Source organism: Rhopilema esculentum, chromosome 18 (assembly GCF_057945365.1).
Source record: "Rhopilema esculentum isolate cy_ngs chromosome 18, ASM5794536v1, whole genome shotgun sequence".
Lineage (NCBI taxonomy): Eukaryota > Metazoa > Cnidaria > Scyphozoa > Rhizostomeae > Rhizostomatidae > Rhopilema > Rhopilema esculentum.
This window is the reverse complement of record NC_142832.1, coordinates 7,754,621-7,777,082: the sequence shown is the minus strand read 5'-3', so window position 1 is coordinate 7,777,082 and position 22,462 is coordinate 7,754,621. Positions and strand designations below refer to the sequence as shown.

The following is a 22,462-nucleotide window of genomic DNA, read 5'->3' as shown; positions in this document are numbered from 1 at the left end:
ATCAAATTGCAACTTTGCCTCTCTTTAGAGCATACAAAAACAATTGCATGATATAAAAAAAGACAGGAATCAATATTCTTAACTTTTTATGTATAGTCATTTCATCTGTCGCAATTATATGAAGTCAATATGTCGTGTCAAAATAACATTAAATATTTTTTATATAAAATCGTGTACTGGTAAGCGCATTTTTCATTATATCGCTATTTTTATCTTTTCTGTTAATGAACTTTTAACCTGCTTTTGTAGTATTTGTACAGATACAAAGTTAAGGACAATCCAACTGGATACGCACATTCTGAACAAATTATGACACAAAATTATTTTAGTATTATATTACTATAAACTCAACAACTAATACTACGAAAAAGTACATGTTAATTGAAGATTGAATTGAAAGACAGTTTCCCATTTTAAATGACTCAAAGCTATTGCTTTTGTAATCTAAAGCTAGTCTCTGAATCAAAACGCATTCATACACATTAACATAAACAATGCATGTCATTTCTTAAAGCACATCCACCGATTTACCAGCAGAAATTCCTGAAACAAGGCCTTCACCGTTTGTTTTAACAAGGCGTAGTTTCGCTACGTGTCATTCTCGTTATGGTTTTGCTGCTGTCTCTTTCCAAAGGACTTCTCTTTCTTTTCATCAGGGTATTGTTCCCTTCAACTAAAGGAATGCCTGTGAATGGGATTGCACGAGAAACGTATAGCTGCCAGGGACGTCATTTCGTTTGAGGATCTGGACTCGTTTTCAATAATCAATGATTGAGAGGTTCGTAGGTACCTCTATTCCATATGGTTGTCTGGTCAAAATTTTCTGGTTAACATTTGATTGAATTACAGAAATCATTATTTAATGCCGTAGGCAGAATGGACACGGGTATCGTAAGCATGCGGTTACCATTACAATTACAAGACGTCTTAAGGAATATGTTTCTCGGTAATTTTGCTTTCTTCTGGCTACTTAGGGTCTTTTTTCCATCTATTCTTTTTCCTCTTAAAATTGCAATGTTGTCATGTATTTATCATTGAGCAAATCTTTTCTCTACTACGCATATTCACATTCTGTGCTCACAGTGTGTGTTCATCTCAAATTGTCGATATCTCGTGCTGTCTCAATCATTTAAGCAAAAAACTTGCGACATTTTCGTCTGTTAAGAAATCCCGCATAAGGCTACTGTACCTGCGCGTTTTAGCGCCTGCAGTTGCTTCACTGTTTCTTCTGCTGTTGAACTGAGAAATTATCTCGCGCGAATGCAGCGTTCGTTGATTGGATCCGTACGGCAGGTTTCCGTGTCCGGCCGGAAGCATCGGCCGATGAAATTGTTCGGATGTCAGGACTTCGTATGGATTCAAGCCATGCACCGGTGGATGTGGCTTGTCGTACTCAACTTGTGGTAATGAATGTGGCCTAGGTACATGATAGAAAGGATAGCCTGTGTTAAAATGTATGATGTTATTGTCATGTCCTTCTCCATGACCCCCGTCGCCACCCTCTTCATGTCCTCCTCCATGTCCCCCTTCTCCTCCACCCCCATGTCCTCCTCCATGTCCCCCTTCTCCTCCACCCCCATGGCCACCTTCGTGGCCACCATTCCACTCAACATGGCCACCGAGACTCTCATGTCCGCCATGTTCCCCATCCGTACCGCCGTGACCTCCTTCTTGACTCCCATGACCTCCTTCTCTTCCACCATGCTGAAAATGGGACATACCGAAGGGCCCTGGTCCGAACCACGTCGGACCTGACCATGGCCCTATACCCTGCTGGTGGTGGTACTGTTCCCCTTCACCGTGATCATCCCCATTTAAGCCTCCCCCTCTTTCAGGTCCCTCATGACCCATGTTGTGCTGTGAGACCGCACCGTGATGATCATGTTGATGATCTTGTACTTCTGCCATATTCTCAAGCTCTTTGGCTTTGCTGTCGTATTCTTCAGCCCTATGCCTATAACCATTCGCCATTTCAAGTAGATCTTCGGGGGTTGAATGCAATGCCTTCTCATCCGAAATCGCTGGGTGTCCATGTACTGATCCTAAGTCACCTCCAATGTTGTCCTTCCTCTCTTTATATTTCTTTCCTTCATACATCCTCCTTAACTTCGCATTGTTTCCAAATTTTCTGACTTTGCTCAAACTGTGTGGCTGGTTCTTTTTTCCTTTCAACAGACTTTGTCCCTTTACCATTTGGTCTCTGCCGTCTTTTGCCTTTTGTATCTTAAAGATTTTCATAAAATGGTGTAGCTTGCGCCTAAATTTAGGCACTTTATGATCTTTGTCATCTTCACCTGCTGCCCCAAGCCGTGTCTTGCGCTTCTTGTGTTCATATGCATTATTCCACCCTCCGCGTTTTGTAAAGTCTCGATTAACATTTTCTTTGTTTCCTGAATTTTTAACAAACGTTTTCTCTTCAACTGACACCAGTTCTCTGGAATCATATACCCCCGTCGTAATCGTGACTGGAATTCTCGTCACTTTCATCATCTCCTCGCTTCCATTTCTTTGAACACCCCGACTGTTGCTTTGCGCAGTTTCCTTTGCTGGTTGGCATTCAGTGTTAATGTTGCATTTTAAAGCATAGTTCCCTGGAGCTAGGCTGGTACTATTTGATTTCGGCAAAGTGTCGTTGTGCTGAATTCCATTCTCGTTGAGGTTCGGCACTTGCGTCTCGCCAAAGGACTTCTCTTTCTTTTCTTCCTGGTATTGTTCCCCTTCCCCTGGCTGACTGCCCCACAACCCACCTCCTCTTTCTGGACCTGCATGTGGTACCTTCAAGGCAGCATCTATATGTCTGTCGGCAGCGTGGTAATGTGGATAGCCCACATTGATTCTTATTGTATTTTCACCTGTCAATGACCCTTTATCGTTTGCTTTTCCGTCAGTTGATTCCTTTGGCATCTCTCTCGGATTCTCCTGTTTGGCGGAGGTGCCTTCAATAAAATTGCCTCTGTTTCGGCTATCTTCGTTATTGTGCTTTGTATTTATTGAAGGAAAATCAGCATAATCATTGCGGTTTGCTTCCAAACTTTTATCACCATTTCCATGATTTTCAGTATTTCCTCTGTTTTCTTGGTAGCCATTCCCATAAAGGGCTTTTTGTTCATCATTGATAACACCATCTTTATTCGTAGTTGCTCCATTAAAAACGCCTCTGTCGTCCTCATGATGGATCATGTTTTGTTGCGCAAGGGAAAGGGGATTAGATTCAGAAGATCTTCCTTCGTGGTTGGTTGCAGGCTCAGATTTCTGGCCCACGTCAGGCTCGTGTGATTCTGGCCTTTCATGGTTTGGCGGTGTTAGAGGCAGCCAGCCCTCACGCCCAGACTCATTTCCGTTTTCATGTGACCCTTCGTTCTCGTGAGACTTATCGCTGCCTCCAGAGTTGTCGCGTGACTTTTGTTTCTGGTGGTCTAACAATGATGGTCCCTCTATTGTTTTCCATCCATAGTTCTCTGTCATTCCACCTTTCTCGCTGTTATGGTAGTGATCATCGTCCATTTGTCTATTATTTTCACTTTGTCCGCGTGATTCATGCCCTGTTTCCGAAGAGTCCCCACCCTGGTGGGAACTGTCGTGTTCATTGTAATTTTCACCTCTATTGGGGCCACCTCCGTCATTAAGTCTACCACCTTCATGAAATCTATCACCCTCACTGGCATAGTTGCCTTCATGCGAGCTTTCAATATCGTGAGGACGTCCACCTTCATGATAGCTACCACCTTCATGAGAAGTGCTGCCGCCATTTGGTCCCCCGTTGGGGTCCCCATGCTCTTCGTTTCCCCTAAACAAAAATCCTTGATGATGCTCGCCATGTTCTTTTGAATCATGTCTAAACATGTTATCTGTGTGCAGTGCTTCTGACGAACTCATATGTTTTTCTAGAGTGGCCATGGCATGTGCGACTGCGTTCGCATCAGGCGCTTTTTGGTACTCTTCATAACCATCGTTTGAATAATGCGGTAACCAATTATCATATGGGTATTTCTTATTGCCTTGGTCCTTGTACCAGCCAAACTCATTTTTGTCATCGTAAAATTCGTAGTTCTTGATTGGTTTTCTGCCGCCAATCCCCGTCAACATCCTTCCATTATTTCTTTTTCGCAATCCAAAAAAAGGATGTCCATATGACCTTTTCGTCTCGTCTGTATTACCTTCCGTGATGTTTTTTGCAGAGGTCTTGTTTTTATTCAATCTGACTGACACATTGTGATACTTCAGCAAGCTTCCTGAGCAATAAAAGAAAAAGCTTTAAAGGTTATCTGACTCAAAGCGAACATGCAGAATTGATATTAGGCTTTTACTTCCGTTTTGCCAAGCAGAAATCTATTTTCCATGAAATACCCGCTTTTATAGCTAATCTTACCGGCTTAATCTCTCAATTTATTTTGCATTGCATCTGTTTGCATTTTCGAGTTACCTTACAATTTACTTTAAAGTGTTTCAGATCAAGCCTATAGCTTCATTTCCGATTTGCTAATCAAATGGGGACGACATACAAAGAAACAAAATGTCTTTATGCACATCTCTTGATCCCGGAAGCATCAGCCATATATTCAAAATGAGCGCCTGTATGGTTGTATAAATGCTTCATAGGTACATTAATGCGGAGATAAACCATAGATAATTGTTAATTCACAGGCGAAGGATAAAATTTCAAAGCGTCGAATTTTCAGCTGGCTTACACACCTTTTTGCAGTCCTTGCAAAGCAACCAACAAGTCGAAAATTGTCATAAAAGTACCAACAAATCCCAACCAACTTTTCGACATCCTTTCTCAAATATGATGCACCTCTCTTGTGACTTCACTTGCAAGTCTCATCAATTGGAAGCAATCACTCTCATATTATTCACAAACCCAGTCCGTTGCAGCATGCTGTATTTTTCAGCCAAATTTGTCTTCATTTATCATCTTATTTACAATAACAATAATACAATCATTTGCTTTGTTCCTGTATGCAGCTTTCAATATGACGTCATCCTTGGTTCAAAATGATTTGATTATTCAATAACCAGCGTTAATTGCACCGACGTCATTGGGAGGAATAACCAAGTCACAAACACCCCGTCCTATGTTTACTTGTTGTGCTGGTCAGTCATTGACTTGCCAATCTGTCTATGATTTTTCGATAAATCAGGTCATCTGGGGGTATTCGATGTAACACTTGTAAATACACCCATGCATTGAATTTATAAAAGTTACTTTCATATAGTATATTTGATATTTGTGTCAACGTATCAACACAAATGTACATGGCGATAATCACAGAGCTAATACTAGACTAGAGTCATGTTTATGTTTTCTTATTTGCTAATCAATTGTGCGTAATACCTACCTATAAGTGCATGTAGCGTATTAGTGAATAGATAAATATTTTTTTAAAGAATTTGAAAGAATAACATTTGTCCCACTATCAAAAATTTATCGTTCACAAGACCGCTGTTCTTATCAATGCTTTCTGCTTTTGGTTTACAGACAATGAAAAGCAACAGTAGCTAGATTTGGCGACTCTGCTTTGTAATAAGTATAATCATGCGACTGAGTAATAGCATTAAAGAGACAAAAGAGCTGGTTGTATTGTATGAAAATCAATTCAAAATTGATTGAGATAGGTTTTTACAGCTATATCCATTAGAAGAGGCTTGAGAGACGTGTTTCAAGAGCCCAACGGTGATTGAATAACTCTTAAATGAAATAAAATAGGAGAGATCAAATCAAATCTAATTTGTAATTTTTGTCTGTTGTAGCATCTTTTGATGCAGGTAAAAATGTATAAAGGCATTAAAGTACACGACTTATTATTATGAAAGGAAATTGTTGAAGATGTCATATTTGAGTAAATCAATACATTGAAAATATGATAAATTCAATACTTTATGATTATGACACTAATTATAGCATAATATTTTGCAAAGACCTTTTAGATTTTGTTATTAAACTTGCAAAGAAAAATTGATTCGCTACAAAGGTCAAATAGAGGTTTTCCTTTTATCACGATTGCTATGCATGAAAGGATTAATAGATTTAAATCTTACGTCATTCTTTATAGCACGTATAAAAAATAATAGTTTGTATTTTGCGTCTTTATTGTATATGAGCCATAAACAACAGATTCACTAGAGAAAAACAAACTGAGTGATAACTTCTCGTAAACATTATGTTTCTTTTTAAATATCGATTTCTTTTAATGTCGTTCTCTACATATTTACAGAGATTTTACTAAAACTGTCAGTTTGGTTACAAAAGCAAGAAAAATAGTTAACCAATTTAGTTAAAAAGCTACTCTAACTTAAGAATTGTCATTAACTTAAAGACTTATCGCTAACAATGAGCCTTTGCGAGGGTGGCAAATTATCCAGGCGACAATCCAAACAATGGCAGTAAACTTCTTCGGATTAACCATAATTGATTTCAGACTGTCTTAAAATGCATTATAGGATGCTTGCGTAGCGCAATGGCTCATTGTTAGCAATGAGTCTTCAATCTCTTCAAATCTGTTTTAACCGAAGCTGAAAGCACCAACCTTGAAAAACAGTTTTTAACAAGAATTCTTTTTTCTTTGATATCGGCATCAAGAGGAAGGCATTCAAAGATATTTGATATTGATTGCTATCTGATGTCCCATCAAAAAGTTCACATATCCGAATATCTACATTTTGAAATTGCAGTTTCAGATAGAAAATTGAAACATAATTTTCAGAAAAAATTCTGATGAATTTTTACTTTTATCTGTCGATAAAAAATTTGAAATGAAATGGAAAACTCTTGAATAAAGAATGAAACTGAATTTTGTATTTGTCTCGATAAGAAGGGTCATACATTGATTACGCCTGTTTTTAGGACTTCTCCTTGTTACTAAAGGTGTCACATAATTTCTTTATTGCACAGCTTTAGAAAATCTACTTGATCGCCGTCCGTAGGTCAAAGCAAATATTTAATTGTAGCCTGAACCTTCAGTCTAAAGGATTTCCTATTCAATTTTTAGCGAAGGTCAAACAGCTATGTGCACAGCTGCATTTTTGATTAACCAAAGACACTCGGCTAACTGCATTGAACTTCAATTCTGTATAATTGAGATTAAGATATTGTCAATGGAAATTGGAATGATCGCTTGTAACAATAATAGAGGTGTCATAGGTTGTATGAACAAAATTTATTTTCTATGAAATTATTGTCAAAATGAATAAAAAACTACTTTTCTAATGCATGAGAAAACGATAAGCAGTCAGATTTAACGAGATGCATTGCGTTGCCCGGTTACATACCTACACTAACATGCCTAAGACCCACGGGCTCTTCGAACATTAGATATTAGGTTCTGTGGTAATATTAAAGAGGAGAGCTTTCGGTTATTAGGCCAGTTAACAATATTTATCTCCCTACTCTTGCGTGTCAAGTTATCTTTGCTGTCAATATGGTCACTTCTTCGTGAAGAATGCGAAGAATGATCAACTTGAGTATTCACAGGCCTATTTCCTGTTTTTGTGCCACCTGTTATCATCTGAGGTGGTGTATTATTGTTTTTATTTTCATTCTTGTTATCGGATTTGTTCCCGTCATTATTTGCTTTTCCTCCCCCATTATTATCTCCGCCATTGTTAGTATCAGCGCCACCGCTATTGCTCGCACCGCCTGCGCCAGCATTATTCTGTTGCTGTCCTGCTGCTTCTTTTAAAGTTTCAGAGGTAAGAATTTCGTAAGGATTCGGACCATTGGCAGGAGGAGGAGGTTTGACAAGATTGACGGAAGGGTTCCCGACGGGTTTTGCCGCTGGTGGCAAATAGTAAACCGGATACCCTGTATTGACAACCTGAGGAGCAGCCTGGGCGTTACTCGGAGCACCTCCGTTGTTCATATTCGTGGCTGTAACAGCGACACCTGCAGGCGCCTTAATTGCATTTTCTGCTGCTTTGTTTGCGACGGAAGCGGCATTGTTGGCGGGATTTGGTACTGGAACAGGTACGGGGACTGGAACCGGCACGGGCTCAACATGGTGAATGACATGGTTGTGATGTTCTTCTTCAACATGGATCGGTTCTGAATGATAGACTTCTTGATGATGACCGTAATCCATGCCATGATGACCATACCCTCCGCCGTGATGTCCATAGTCCATGCCATGATGACCGTATTCACTGTCGTGATGTCCGTAATCCATGTCATGGTGACCATAATCTGTTCCAAGATGAGCAAAGCCATCACCGTGGTGATCGTAATCCATATCATGGTGACCATGATCTGTTCCAAGATGACTTAATCCACCACCATGATGTCCATAATCGGCATGCCCATGACCGTAATCTAGATTGTGACCATAATCATGACCGCCTCCATCGTGTCCATGTCCTCCTTCCATCACGTGAACTGACCCCAGCGGGTAGTGGTCCATATCGTAACTACACTCATCATGGTATTTACATATCCTATTTGACTCCTTTGCTAAGATTTCAGGTTTATGTTTATCTTTTCGGTTTTCAGCTTTTTCATATCCTGACCTAGATTTCTTCTTATATTTGCTTAATTTTTCTAGGAAATGAACTGCTGGCTTTACCTCTGAACTGCTGGTTTTTGAATAATCTTTATGAGCCTTGATGCTAGCTAAAGCTAATGCTTTAGACTTTCCTTTCTTGCCTCTCCTTATTCTTTTTCTCCTATATATCTTGAATCTTTGTGAAGTGTGGCTTATTTTTGATTGTTTAATTGCAGGGCTAAGTGTTTCAGGGAAAGCAGAAAACTTCTCCATTGTAGTGGGCTGAGTAGTTGGCTGCGTCGAGGTGCTTGTCTCACTAGACGGAACAGAAAGGCTTCCTCTCCGGTCCACCGCAGGGCCTGGAATTCCTGGTCCATGAAGTATCACTTTGATGCGATGGGCTTTGTGACGATGGCGGTCATAGCTATGAAAACAACGAAATTTAAATCCTTTTTCAATATTACAAAATTATTATCCCTAGTATTTCAAAAGAAATCGAAAAAACTATTTTTGCAAAATTCATTAAAATTTAAGAAGTAGCTTTCTTAGGCCCAGTTCATACGCCGCATTTCTGCCGCAGCGAATTAAATTGACAAGTCTGAAAAAGTTTAAGTGTCACTTAAATGCGGCAAAAATACGGCGTCTGAAACTGAATAAGAATTTATCAATTTGATGCGATAGAAATGCGGCAGCTCTGCTGCATTTAAAAGATAATTTCAGCAGAAATGCGGCTTGGTTTCAAGCGCCGTTTTTCTGCCGCAGCGAACTCAATGAAAGTTATGATTGAAATTGATTTTGATTGATCGAATAATGATACGCAATACGCATGCGTACAATTGTGCTGTTCCCGCCAAAATTTATAAATCTCATAGTCTTTGGTTATAATGGCTGCCTTTTGATCGAAAGTTCAATCGTTTTTGGGAGAAAACCAAGAGTGGGAAAACCTAGCGTACAGATTCTGACTGCTTGTCATTAACAATAGAATTTGAAACAAAATCGACAATATTGACTGCCTTCTTTGCAGAGTGGTCAGAAGAAGATGTCTCAGTTTTTTTCTGACTAGCTCGTCTTCTTCAATTTTTCACAAGCATGTTATTGTTATTCATCAATGAATGGCCAAGAACTGATTTGTTGGCGCCATTTTGTCATGAAGAAATTAGAAAAGAGAATCACATCGGTGCGCTGCGCAGGATTTTGCATCATATTAAAATCGACAGGGCTTGAATAAATTCGGCGTCTGAATCAAAACACAAACTTAAGGAAATAATTGCACTAATTGCAATCTAATTGCACTTCAATTCGCTGCGGAAGAAATGCGGCGTATGAACTGGGCCTTAGAAGAAAAAAAGAGATCTTTCCAAAGCAAGAATAACGACGTTTATTAAAATATATACTATATGCCTAGGTAAGGGGTGAAGACAAATTTCTCTGCTAAAAATTTTCAGGCTTTACGCATATCATAACGCTTTTTCAAAGGATAATCAATTTTGGAATTATGAATATGAATTTTTAACAAGTCGTCTATACACAACCCTATTTTGAACGAAAACCTACTGATGATAATCGTGTCCGTCGTGGCCATGGTCTCCTCGGTAGTGGCCTCCGTGGCTTCTGTCACCACCATGATGACTTTCTCCTCCGTGATGGCCTCCATGCCCACTGTTACCACCATGATGATCCTCTCCTCTGTAGAAGTCTCCATGCCCGTAACCGCCATGCTGGACTTCTATAACTCCATGGCTGTCATGATTTCGCGCGGTGTCATATCCGTATCCATTTTCTCCATGTCCCGCGTGCCAACCGCGATCACCGTGAATGTCTGCGCCATGCTGCACCACAAAGGAATCAACATCTTCGTGTTCGTCATTATGATAATTTCCAGTATCGCCGTAATGAACTTCAGAAATTCCAGGGTGCCAATCAAATGCCAAATCGTCATGTAAGTTGTGACCATCGTAATTTGTGTACTTTGATGCAACCATTGATCGTTGAGTTGGTTTCATACTACTGGGTTTTGTTTTTGAAGTATCTGTTTCTGCCAAAGTTCTGTTCATTGAGGCTGTAACAGTTGTGCTACTGTTGGCTGCTTGTTGGGACTGGTTCATTTTGGTTACAGTGCTTGAAAGCTTGGCTCTTCGGTCTACTGCTGGACCGGGAATTCCTGGTCCGTTTAATACAACTTTAATGCGATGAGAGTTGAAGTGATGTCTGTCATGACTGGAATAAAAACAAAGAGCTTTTTTAGAAACCCATTTATTAAATTTGCATGAAACAAATTTTGCAACAATTTCGCAATGAAAACGCTGGCGAACATATCGAGGCACGTGCGGTTTTGATTTTGCTTTGAATTCGCTAGAAAGCAGGAAAGAGTTTCCTTTTTTGGGGCAAATATTTTCTAGTATTTGATACCCAATCAGGGCACGGTAAATTCGCTTGATTTCTAAGAGAATAATCTATAACATTTGCCTGAAAATTTGAAATTTGATGCTGAAAATTTGGTCTAGTGGGAATAAAAGTATAATTTTGCAGTGAATTTGCCTCGAGGAAGTCAGCTTTAAGGAATTTTGATAAGAATAGGAATACATCAAATGTTTTTGTAAAAGCGTCAATTTTTCTTTGTGCTGGAAACAAATAAACAAAAGTCTTATCGTACGGTGACAAGATTTCTCCTCAAGAACTGAATAACTTTCATCAAGTATCTTGCCCAATTTATCTTACAAGTGTGCCATCAATGTTGTTTTGCATTTCAAATAGTCAATAGGTAGAGCGTTTTATGTAGCTACCAGTGTAATTTCTGTCTTTTTTAATGCCACGCACAAGTCAAAGTATATTGGACCCGGTGTATCGTCCTTGTAATCTTGTGAAGTCTTTTTTGAACGTAACTTCACTAGAAAACTTGTATTGAAAATTTCTCTGATGTAGCAAAAGATGACTGTGCTAACCTGTTATGTTTGGATCTACAGAGCCAAAGGGTACCGAAAGTTTCTGGAAGCTTATTTATGGGTTATTCATCAAAAACAGTTATTTTTAAAGAATTTGTGTTCCAATAGCCAAATAGTTAGATGGTTACAGCTATGAGCATTTATAATTCCAGCACATACCAAGGATTCTATCAAAATGTAACTTTGCAAGCCTGCATTTGACCTGTCAAAAGTTTTGCTTCAGTTCTGAGATGAAACGATGAACATGATCCTTTCTTTGTTATGATTTGACGACCAACATAATCAGCGTTTGTTAAAGTCAAGAAATTGAACAGTAATATAACTCACTGGTGGTAATGATCTTCGTCATGACCATGATTGCCATGGTTACCATATTGAATATCAACATCTGCATCATATCTATTGTTGTAGTGACCACTGTTGCTATGGCCGTGATTACTATGATCTCCGCCGTGCCATCCTGCCTTTCCAAAACCACCATACGGATGGGATGACCAGCCATAGTTCTTTTTGCTTGCCTTCTCTGTTATCAAAAATGGCAAATGATCCTTGCTATTTTCAACCCCTGTGTGATTATCGTCTAAGATTGTTTTACGCTTGTCAAGCGAATCGGCAAAATGTCGCGTTCGACTCCATGGTGACATCACCAAATGTGTTGCTCTATCGATGAATTTTTCCTCTGGACCTGGCAGACCATGGGTATGTTGATGATGGTGGTCGTCGGAAAGGCTGTCATACAAGTGATGCAATTCATTTAACTCATGGTGCAACATGCTATCAACCCTGTGATGTTCTTCACTCTTGTAGCCATGTGGTAACAGGTGCTCTCCTCCAGTACCTTCTCTGTGCCAATGACCACCGCGTGAATGATAATCTCGACCAGGCCCATGAAAGCCATCTTCATCATAATGATCATCATGATTGTCTCCGTGTCCACCCCCATAACCCCCCGTCCACCCATAACCATCATCATCGTTACCGTCTCCAAAATGACCATCTCCGTGACCCCAACCATCTCCATCCCACCCATGATGTCCCCATCCTTCGCTTTCATGATGGCCTCCATGGCCATGGTCATAATCTTCTGAATGTGAACTTATCATCCTGCCTCCATGCCTAAAACCATGGTGAGAATGATGGTGTCTTTCACCTTCACTATGGTGGTTGTCATCTCCATGATGGCTGTCCCATCCCCAATCATTATCTCCATGACCACGAAGCTCTCCAAAACCTACCCCATCAGAGCCCCAACCATTGTCAAAATTCCCGCGACTATCCATGCCTCCGTGCAATTCGTCAAATAAGTGGTGTCCGAACCTTCTTTCTCCCATATGATGATGGCCTTCTCTACCACCTCCAATTCTGCTTTTTTCAAAATGATCATGACCATGTCCATAGCCCCCAATAAATCCGATGTTATGACCACCACCAAATATGCCGCCAACAGCGTGATGCCCTCCACCAAACTCCCCTTCATGGTTATTCCCAAAGTTACTATGGCCACTGTCCAGGCCATTATAAGACCCATCACCACCAAAGCCATGAAAACTCCCGCCAATTCCCTCACCATGGCTGCCAAGCCCACCTCCATGTCCACCAAAACCCCCTCCGTGACCACCAAAACCTCCTCCATGACCACCAAAACCTCCTCCATGACCACCAAAATCTCCTCCGTGACCACTAAAACCACCTCCATGACCACCAAAACCTCCTCCATGACCACCAAAATCTCCTCCGTGACCACTAAAACCTCCTCCATGACCACCAAAATCTCCTCCGTCACCACCAAAACCTCCTCCATGACCACCAAAATCTCCTCCGTGACCACCAAAATCCCCTCCGTGACCACCAAAATCTCCTCCGTGACCACCAAAACCTCCTCCATGACCACCAACATTTTCTCCGTGACCACCAAAACCTCCTCCATGACCACCAAACCCTCCCTCATTGTTCCAATTTCCACCTCCATGTCCTCCAAATCCTCCTTCCAAGGTACCCAAATCACCATGAAAGCCATCACCATAGGCAGGGTGGCCAGCACCGTAGTGCACACCATGGCTATTCAGAATATTTTCAAAACCACCACCATACCCATGATGTCCACCATCATAGAATGATCCGTGATGTCCACCGTGATCGTTGCCACCAATTCCACCACCATGACCACCAAATCCGTCACCATCATCCCCATATCCACCATGATGGCCACCAAATCCACCACCATTATGACCACCGAATCCACCACCATGATGACCACCGACTCCACCACCATGACCGCCAAAACCACCACCATGGTCGCCAAATCCACCACCATGGTCACCAAATCCACCACCATGATGGCCACCAAATCCACCACCATTATGACCACCTAATCCAGCACTATGACCTCCAAACCCACCACCATGATCACCAAATCCACCACCGTGATCACCAAATCCACCACCGTGATCACCAAATCCACCACCGTGATCACCAAATCCACCACCGTGATCACCAAATCCACCACCGTGATCACCAAATCCACCACCGTGATTACCAAATCCACCACCGTGATTACCAAATCCACCACCGTGATCACCAAATCCACCACCGTGATCACCAAATCCACCACCGTGATTACCAAATCCATCACCATGATGGCCACCAAATCCACTACCATGATCACCAAATCCACCACCGTGATCACCAAATCCACCACCGTGATCACCAAATCCACCACCGTGATGGCCACTAAATCCACTACCATGATCACCAAATCCACTACCATGATCACCAAATCCACCACCATGGCCACCGAATCCACCACCGTGATCACCAAATCCACCACCATGGTCACCAAATCCACCACCGTGATCACCAAATCCACCACCATTATGACCACCAAATCCACCATGATGGCCACCAAATCCGTCACCATGGCCACCAAGCCCATCACCAAATCCACCGCCAAATCCACTGCCAAATCCACCGCCATGTCCACCACCATGTCCACCACCATGTCCACCGCCATGATCACTTCCAAATCCATGGTGTCCACCATCAAAGCCATGTCCATGATCTGAATGATGAAGACCAAAATAAACTCTATCCCCAACTCCAGGGCTCATTATTGCTTGGTCGCCATTGATGCCATGACCCATTATGCCATCTGAAATTCCATGAGTGAAAAGTCCATTAGGGCCTATTCCAGGTCCTTCTCCAAAATGGTCAAGGTCATGATGCATATCAATGTCACCATGATGTGCAAGGGGAAAATAATTGTGGTAATGACGCATACCTTCGTCCATATGTAACAAGTGAGAGAGTTCATTGGGATCTGTGAGGTGATAGACTCGTCCAGCATGGTTATCGTGGTCGTGGTCAAAATGTGAATGGTGTCCACCATGATGACCACCTTGATGGTCATCATGATGACCGAACCACGGGTGCATTCCACCATGATGGTGAAAACCATGGTCAAAGAAAGGAGCGTGATCGTGGTCATGGTGACTGTGTTCATGGTGGTCGTGTTCATGGTGCTCGTGTTCGTGGTCTTCATGTTCGTGGTCTTCATGTTCATGATGATCATCTTCATGATGTCCATGATGATCGTGCTCTTCATGCTCACCATGATCGGTGTCTCCCCAATACTCGTGATCATGTTCATGGCCGCCGTGGCTGCCATGACCAAAATGTCCGCCATGATGAAAATCTGAATGCCCGTGCTCCCCGAATCCCCAATCATCATGAAAGCCAAACTGTGAGTGGTGGCCATAAAGATCACGGTCGTGTCCATGAAGAGCATGTGAAAAAGCAGAGTCAAAGAATTTGTTCCCAAAGCCGTGTTTGCGCTCAGCGTGTCCCCATTCGTTATGAGCGATGGCTTCTGCTGCATGTTGCGCTGCGATGTTTGCCTGTTCACCAGCACCTGTAAGCCTTGATTCATGATGGTATCCACCATGTGCTTGCAACTCTGCTAAAACACCAGCCGGCAACGACCCTCCTCCAGCTGCTAAGGCTGCTCCGGCTTTTGAGCCAGCTCCTGAAAGTCCTGCTCCTACTAGAGCAAGGTTTGCTCCTGCCAATGCCAAATTAGCACCAATATCTCCCCCACCACCCCTATCCCCTGCAAGACCTCCAGCTACGGCAGATCCACCTCCTCCTAATCCTCCTCCCTGGATAACGGCTCCTGCTGCTCCGTTTGCTGCAGCTGCAGTTATTTGGTTGGCTATTGCTTGGTTGCCTGCACCAGCAGCAGCTGCTCCCCCACCGCCTGTACTGCCCCCACTGGCTCCTCCAGCCCCACCATTTGACCCTGCACTACCTCCTGCGTTCACACCTGCTTTGATTGCATTCGCAATATCACCAGATACTTGACCACTATTTCCACCACGCATACCTATTGAATATAAAATCAAATCAAATCAAATCAAATCGAATCGAATCGAATCAAATCGAATCAAATCGACTCGAATCGAATCGAATTGAATCGAATCGAATCGAATCGAATCGAATCGAATCGAATCGAATCAAATCAACGCAAATCAAATCAAATCAAAGATTTGACTGCTTTAAAATTGTGCTTGAAACATACTTTTGGGTTTTAATATCTCGACAGTTCCATCTTAGTTAATTTTAAAATGAGGGCATACTATGAAACATTATTCTTTGTATTATATCAAGCAATGTTTACTCGAATAGAAGGGACAATATACCCTTTACAAAGAAAAGAGTTTCTTTGCCGCAAACTGCAGTCAGAAGCAATTCGATATCAATTGACGCACAAATTAATAAATAGCATTAGCAAATATGCTGGTCTGACATTTAAGATTTATGTTCGCAGGGCCCTTGAAAAATAAAAAAAGCATTTGCTCGGGTCTTTTTGGAAATCTGTGACACCCCTGAACAATCTTTCAATGTCTATATATGCTTTCTAAAGCTGTGAGTTAGTCTTCCTCGCCGTCTTTAGCGTAACAGTAGCTTTGAATGCCTCTATTATGAATGTTTGTAATCCTTTTCAATATCAATACAATAATCCAATCAGGCTACGGTATGTCAGCTAACTTTTATTGTCAATTAAATAAAAAATTACTCACCATTATTTGCGTAGTTTGTATCTGAAGTTAGTTTTTCGGCAAAGACTTTCTGTAAAGCAGCGTTGTTGCCAGTATTTAATTGCCTCTTGTCTCCTTTAGAATTCTTGACATTATTCCAACTAGAGTCTTCCTCTTTTGCCATGCCTTTACTATGAAATGTGTTCTTATCACTGTTAGGTTTCTTTTCCATCCTTTTGCTTGCTTTTAATTCTGACCCACGCAAAATCAGTCTATGAAAAAAGTGTTTTTCTGGCTTTGCAATAGAATCAGATGATGAATTACTGCTACGATTTTTAGCACCTTCAATGTCCCTTCTAAATAATATGTGCTTATCAATTATGTTGCTCCAATTTTCTACTTTTTCACTTGGCATGATTATTTTTGATCTCTGCTCGTTCTTTTCCTCATCATCTTTTCTTGACTTTCCTTCTTTGTGATTGATCAATTTTCCAATTATAGATTCAGCATCAATTCCAGCTAAACCCCCCAGTCCAAGGCTTCCTCCTAAACTTCCAGTGACTAAACCAGGAAGTTTAGATGCTTTGAGCTGTTGCTGTAACTGGGGTATTAACATAGGCTTAAATTCCACTTGTGTTTGTATTTGTTGTGGGTTTTGTGCTACAGCCTGAAGTGCATTGTTAACAGATGGAAGTGCACCACTTTGCAATGCTGCAACAACTAACGACCCTGCATTTGCTCCACCAAGGCTATCACCAATACCTCCAGCTACCCCACCACCAAGACCTCCACCAATACCTCCAGCTACCCCACCACCGAGGCCTCCACCAATAACTCCGGAAACTCCAGCACCAAGGCCCCCGGCTCCTCCAAAGCCACCCGAAGCCCCAAGATTTCCTGCACCACCTGCTGCTGCCATATTTGCTGCAAGAGCACCAGCCAAAGGTGATGGTATTCCCGCTCCACTTACGCCACCTATCCCACCAGGCCTCAAGCTTGCAGAAGCTGCGTTTGCCGCAGCTACGTCTTTGAAAACCTTGACAGCGTTGCCAAGGATACTGGTTGCAACTGCTGCCACATCTACTCCACTTGGCGCTGGTGGTGGTGGTGGTGGTGGTGGTGGTGAAGGAGGTGTCGGAGGTGGCGGAGGTGGTGGTGGCGCAGGTGGTGGAGTAGCAGCTGCCTGCTGCTTCAAATCTGAGATTACTTGCGCCAAATTCTGAACATTGCTCTGAATAGCCTGGACATCGTTTCCAAGTTTCTCTTGATTTTTTATCAACTCCTGATTCACCTTATTTGCTGAAGAATCACCTCCGTTTGGTACACTTGCTGGTGCAGCTGCAACTTGCCCTGCACCTGCAGAGCTAGATACCTTATTCGCAAGATCTTGGATTTGGTCTCCAAGGGCTTTCATCTGGCCTTCTAATTTGGCATCGTTGTTTGTCTTTTCTGCTTGTGCTTGTTTGTCATTGGTGCTTTGCTGTTTGTTTCTCTCGATTTCTTTCGCTGCCAGATCCTTGATTTTCTGTGATAAATCAGTCATTACTGTTTCCAGTTTCCCTATATTTCCTGTCAGTTCTGCTGTCACTTGCCCATTCTTATCATTCGCTCCACCATTGTTCTTGTTTGCTTCCACTTTGCTATCAATCTCAGCTACTTTCGATCCGAGAGACTGCACAGTTTCCTGCAGGTTGTTTAGGCCACCTCCTAATGCTTTAACCAACTGTGTTTTGCCATTATCTACTTGTGGCTTATTTACAATGTTAGTTTCAATGGACGACAGCCTCCCACCTATTCCCTGCACCATGCTTTGCAACCTCTCAACAGCAGTCGACAAATAATCGTTAGCTGCCGCTTGCTCCTCAACTTTTGCAGCTGTTTGTGAGGTTTGGCTTGATAGCGCTGTCGGATCTGGCAAAGCTTTGATCTTTCCTTCTAAACTGGCGATATTGTTTTGCAGGCTTTTGAATGCCTCTTGCAAAGCTGGATTCACCTGAGGTGATTGGGCTTGCTGCTGTTGTTGCTGCTGCGCTGCTTGTTGCGCTCCTTGCTGATCCTGGGCGGCTTTCTGTTCCTGTGCCGCCTTTTGTTGTTGCAGTTGTTGCTGCATGGCCAGTTCCTGGTTTTCCTGCATTTGTTTGCTTTGCAATGCTGCAGCAAGGGCTTGGTTATTGCGATCTTGTGTGACAACTTTCTGCGCCATTAGCCGTAAACCTTGCTCAAGTGCTTTTATGCGATTTGCCACCGCAGGGTCAACTTTTGCATTTGCTGCTGCTGAAATGCGAATGAGAATTGGAATCATTTTGTGCCTGAAGATGATGCACAAGAAAGCACATAACACCTGATTACTACAATATACAACCATAATGATTTAACAAAAGAAGTTTTTTGAATCTGGCATTTTGAGCTTTTCTCTTATTTTCTTTGAACTATTTCTTGCATATCTAGTATTTTCTCATGTACGAGCAATGCATTTAAATAACTGCTTCTTTCTCACAAAAAGTGCTATACTTCATTGCTCCAGCTGTGATGATTTAGTTGTTCACCAGCAAACAGACGCTCAAATAGAGAAAGAGAAGAATCTGCGATGCTACCGACTATTGGAAGAACTTACAATCCCCACTTCCAGATCCACTCTCTTCTTCCCTGTCTTTCGGAAACAAATCCTTGATAGGATAATTGATTGGTTTTGATGATCTTGGGTACAATACCATGCCATCTCGCTTCTCGCCAATAAGGTTAACAGGGACTTGTGCAACTCTGTTTTGTATATCATTTCTTTCGTGTTTCCTATCTCGAGCAGCGATAGAGACAAATTTGATATCAAGGATATTGCCGTCCACTTCATCAGCCCCACCGACATCTTTTTAAGAATGAGAGAATAATTAAGTCAAAGTTAATCAGGCTTTTTATATATTACTTGTAGGTTTATACGAAGAATAATTTACAAGGCAAATTACACCCGTCGTAGCTATATATAAGGCTATTTCACAAAGTAGTAATGTCAAGGTGCTTGGTTTTCAGTTGTATTCTTTTAAAGTCTATTCACATTTCAAATTTGTAGAAAAGAGGAAATATGATGTCACGTAAGACTTGATTGAATAATGTCTTTTTGACTAGATTTGATCTTCCAAAAAATCCAAAATGACACACCTTAAAACGAATGCTTATTTAACAAACCGCTGTGAATTCCACGTTATGTGTTTGCCTTTCGGCCTAGCTTGCAAAGGCAGTCTTCTCAGAACTGAAATGTTTTGAACCTTGTTCTCGGTATGACCACTTCATGATTTCTATACCTGGTATCAAAGAGCTCTCCATACTTTGAGTAAAAGTCTGATCGCCAGATGGACTCGTACTTCAGACCCTTCGGTCTGTAGTCCATGACCCTAACAATTGATCTAATAGGCCTAACCACAGTGCAGCTGCTCTACTATCGTAAGTGCTTGGTCTTTGCCATCGTATAAGATTTTACCGACATGTATAGACTTACCTTGCTGTGCATGAATGCCGTTCGAGAAAAAGTCTGCTAGCCAAACAAGTAGCAACAGAGCCAGTCTTCGCATAGTTTTCATTTTTCTTTACATTCCGTAAATTGCTAAAACTAAGAGTTGATAACAATGTAAACAACGACACAAACGCATCAAAACAAGTTAATTTTATAACTGTCCTTTAACGTAGAACCCGGAAATCAAGGGCTTTACATTTTTAATATAATTGAAAGGGGTTACAATGTTCGCCATGTGCTGCATAAGTTTTGAAGGATGATATTTAATAAGACATATCATATAAAACTTAAAATACACACAAGCTCTACAAGAAGGAATATTTTATGCAATGATTTTGCTCTCTACATTGCTCAGTAAAGGCTGCCTGTCAGGTTTTGCTTTTGGAAGCTTTTCAGCACATTGTTGAGTACAACGAGAGAGCTTTGTGAAATGAAAACACTAAAAGACAGCTATTTGATTGCACCTAGGCAATGTAGCAAAGATGCTTTAGTTCCAAGCACACGAGAGAGAAACGTCTGGAAAAAGTTATCGAAGGGACGAATCGATCGAAAGAGCCATGCAAAATATTGCGAGCAGAATGTTAAGGCTCTAAACTACTGTGAAGACTCAGGATCGGCAGATGTGGATACGAGAGGTGACGACCGTATAGAGAAACTCTCCTCCATCATCAAATTTATCATTCTTGTAAATTTTATTCTATTTAAGATGAACGAAAACCTTTTTAGCGGAAATTTTAGAAAATTGATACTTGGTAGTTGAGAAATGAAAGTTTTTCAAGAAATGATACTGGTGTGACTGTTTTAATGATATTGCATGTTGCTCCACAAGGCTCGTTCTTGCAACCCCAGTTAATATTCTCTAGCGAATTTTTCTATTATAGGGGCTTGACAGTAGCCATTGGCAAAATTTGTTCCTGTAGCTAGTCACTGCAGAACCTAAATATCGAAAGAGAATACTATAAGCAGACTTACCCTTTCTATAAATAGTACTGTGAATTCAAATTTCAAATTCCCTTTTGCAGCTATGTATTGAATCCAATGCCACCCAGGCACGTGTTGACGACTATATGCTTATAGGTAATGCAAAAGCAGCAATCTATTCTTTATTTCTTTTAAATAAACAATTAATTTTAATATTTTGAGTTGCTAAGAGCTTTCCCTGATAAATTAGGGCCTACTGACTTACATGCTTGAGTGGCTTTATACGGATTCATTGGAGCATGTACAAAGGTTTACCAGCAGGTCCTGGGCACTAGGGCTTTGATTTATCATGGCCTAGGTTCATCTAATGCACCCGTAGAGATAACAAATGGTAGCTTGTTTAGTTGACGTCTGCGATGAAGCTAAATTTGTCACTTTTCTTCAATTTCAACTAATGCTGCTTGCGTTAGGCTTGATTATTTATTATTGTCTGTTCTCATACAACAAAGAGTTTTTATTTTAGCAATAAAGTAAAGAGAAGTAGGATATGAAATTCAAACTTGCATCTGACACGTTTCTTTGTTATCAATGAAGCTGCGAATCAATCGATGCAAAGAGTTCGCTAGGACAATATACTTCACACCATAGCACTGGTTTGTAAACAGACATGTCAAAGTCAAGAATGGTCCTATATGCGACTCTTTTGAATTCATTTTCTTCAACTGAAAAACTGACTGTCGAAACTGAAATTTAACTGGTCTTCATAACTTGTTTCCATAAACGCCACTATCAAGAGAAAGTCAATGTTTTGACAAGCAATGAATATTGCATGTGATTCGGACTGAAATAAATTTGATTTTAATCTGCTCATTCAACCGGGAAATCTTTGAAAATGAACCTTTTGAACAAGCAAAGTCGGGCAAACGGTTTATTGGCTCGCGCCAACAAACTCAGTGGCAGTAAAAGAAATGAGAACATTTCTCAAAGCTATTATCTTTGATATGACAAATTAAGTGATAGTCATTCACATTGAAGAAAAACATGTTTTTTGAAATATTAACTGTTGGCCTTTTGAAATATTAACAAGTGGTTTGAGCATTTATATATAGAAAACAAAGATTTTTTATGCAAATACAATTAATGGGTGAAACCTTGTTTCTGACAACTGGCCTAGCTTAAGGAAGTCAAAAGGGATGACCAAACGGTGCGTAATTCGAAGGCAAATCTTATAGATTTGAGCAATATGGCACTGCAGGGGCTTTTTTAGGCACTGTATGAAAACTTGTGGCATACCATTTTTGACAACGTAATAAAATGTACAAGCTCAAATTCAAATTTCTTTGAGGTGGAATGGAAAAACTATATGGGAGTGCCTCCATAGCCAATACCACAGATTCGCAGCATCAGGACTGCAAATTGGAGAAAAAAGAATAAAGGACGACGTCGTGGCGATAGATACGTCATTTTGGTAGTCAAGGGCATAGTTGTTATTAATCTAACCATCTGATAGAGAAACACAAAATCAAACTCAAAGAACAATGGCATGCAGTCAGCCCTTACATAATTCTCTTGTATATGCTTTTAACT

General features: G+C 41.1%; 2 protein-coding genes across 2 annotated transcripts; both read right to left on the bottom strand.

The window, feature by feature from the left end:
- Positions 1-767: 767 nt before the first annotated feature.
- LOC148958110 (uncharacterized) lies at positions 768-4,972 on the bottom strand. The gene is made up of 2 exons (XM_089113651.1): positions 4,693-4,972; positions 768-4,232 (listed from the first exon to the last, which is right to left on the bottom strand). The coding sequence occupies exons 1-2, from the start codon at positions 4,772-4,774 to the stop codon at positions 1,126-1,128; spliced, it is 3,189 nt and encodes a 1,062-aa protein (XP_088969777.1). The 5' UTR covers positions 4,775-4,972; the 3' UTR covers positions 768-1,125.
- A 1,806-nt stretch (positions 4,973-6,778) lies between these two features.
- LOC135680955 (uncharacterized) lies at positions 6,779-21,732 on the bottom strand. The gene is made up of 7 exons (XM_089113650.1): positions 20,927-21,732; positions 19,940-20,050; positions 19,064-19,312; positions 16,492-18,723; positions 11,744-15,794; positions 10,029-10,691; positions 6,779-8,898 (listed from the first exon to the last, which is right to left on the bottom strand). The coding sequence occupies exons 2-7, from the start codon at positions 20,019-20,021 to the stop codon at positions 7,284-7,286; spliced, it is 8,892 nt and encodes a 2,963-aa protein (XP_088969776.1). The 5' UTR covers positions 20,022-20,050; positions 20,927-21,732; the 3' UTR covers positions 6,779-7,283.
- Positions 21,733-22,462: the final 730 nt, after the last annotated feature.

Excerpts from the sequence above, each read along its gene's own strand:
- LOC148958110 (XM_089113651.1), bottom strand. The coding sequence starts at position 4,774 with ATGTCGAAAAGTTGGTTGGGATTTGTTGGTACTTTTATGACAATTTTC. Across the intron at positions 4,233-4,692 it reads TTTGCAAGGACTGCAAAAAG|GAAGCTTGCTGAAGTATCAC; the intron begins GTGTGTAAGCCA and ends TTTATTGCTCAG.
- LOC135680955 (XM_089113650.1), bottom strand. The coding sequence starts at position 20,021 with ATGAAAACTATGCGAAGACTGGCTCTGTTGCTACTTGTTTGGCTAGCA. Across the intron at positions 18,724-19,063 it reads TGGATCTGGAAGTGGGGATT|CAGCAGCAAATGCAAAAGTT; the intron begins GTAAGTTCTTCC and ends TTCGCATTTCAG. Across the intron at positions 8,899-10,028 it reads GACGGACACGATTATCATCA|CTATGACCGCCATCGTCACA; the intron begins GTAGGTTTTCGT and ends TTGTTTTCATAG.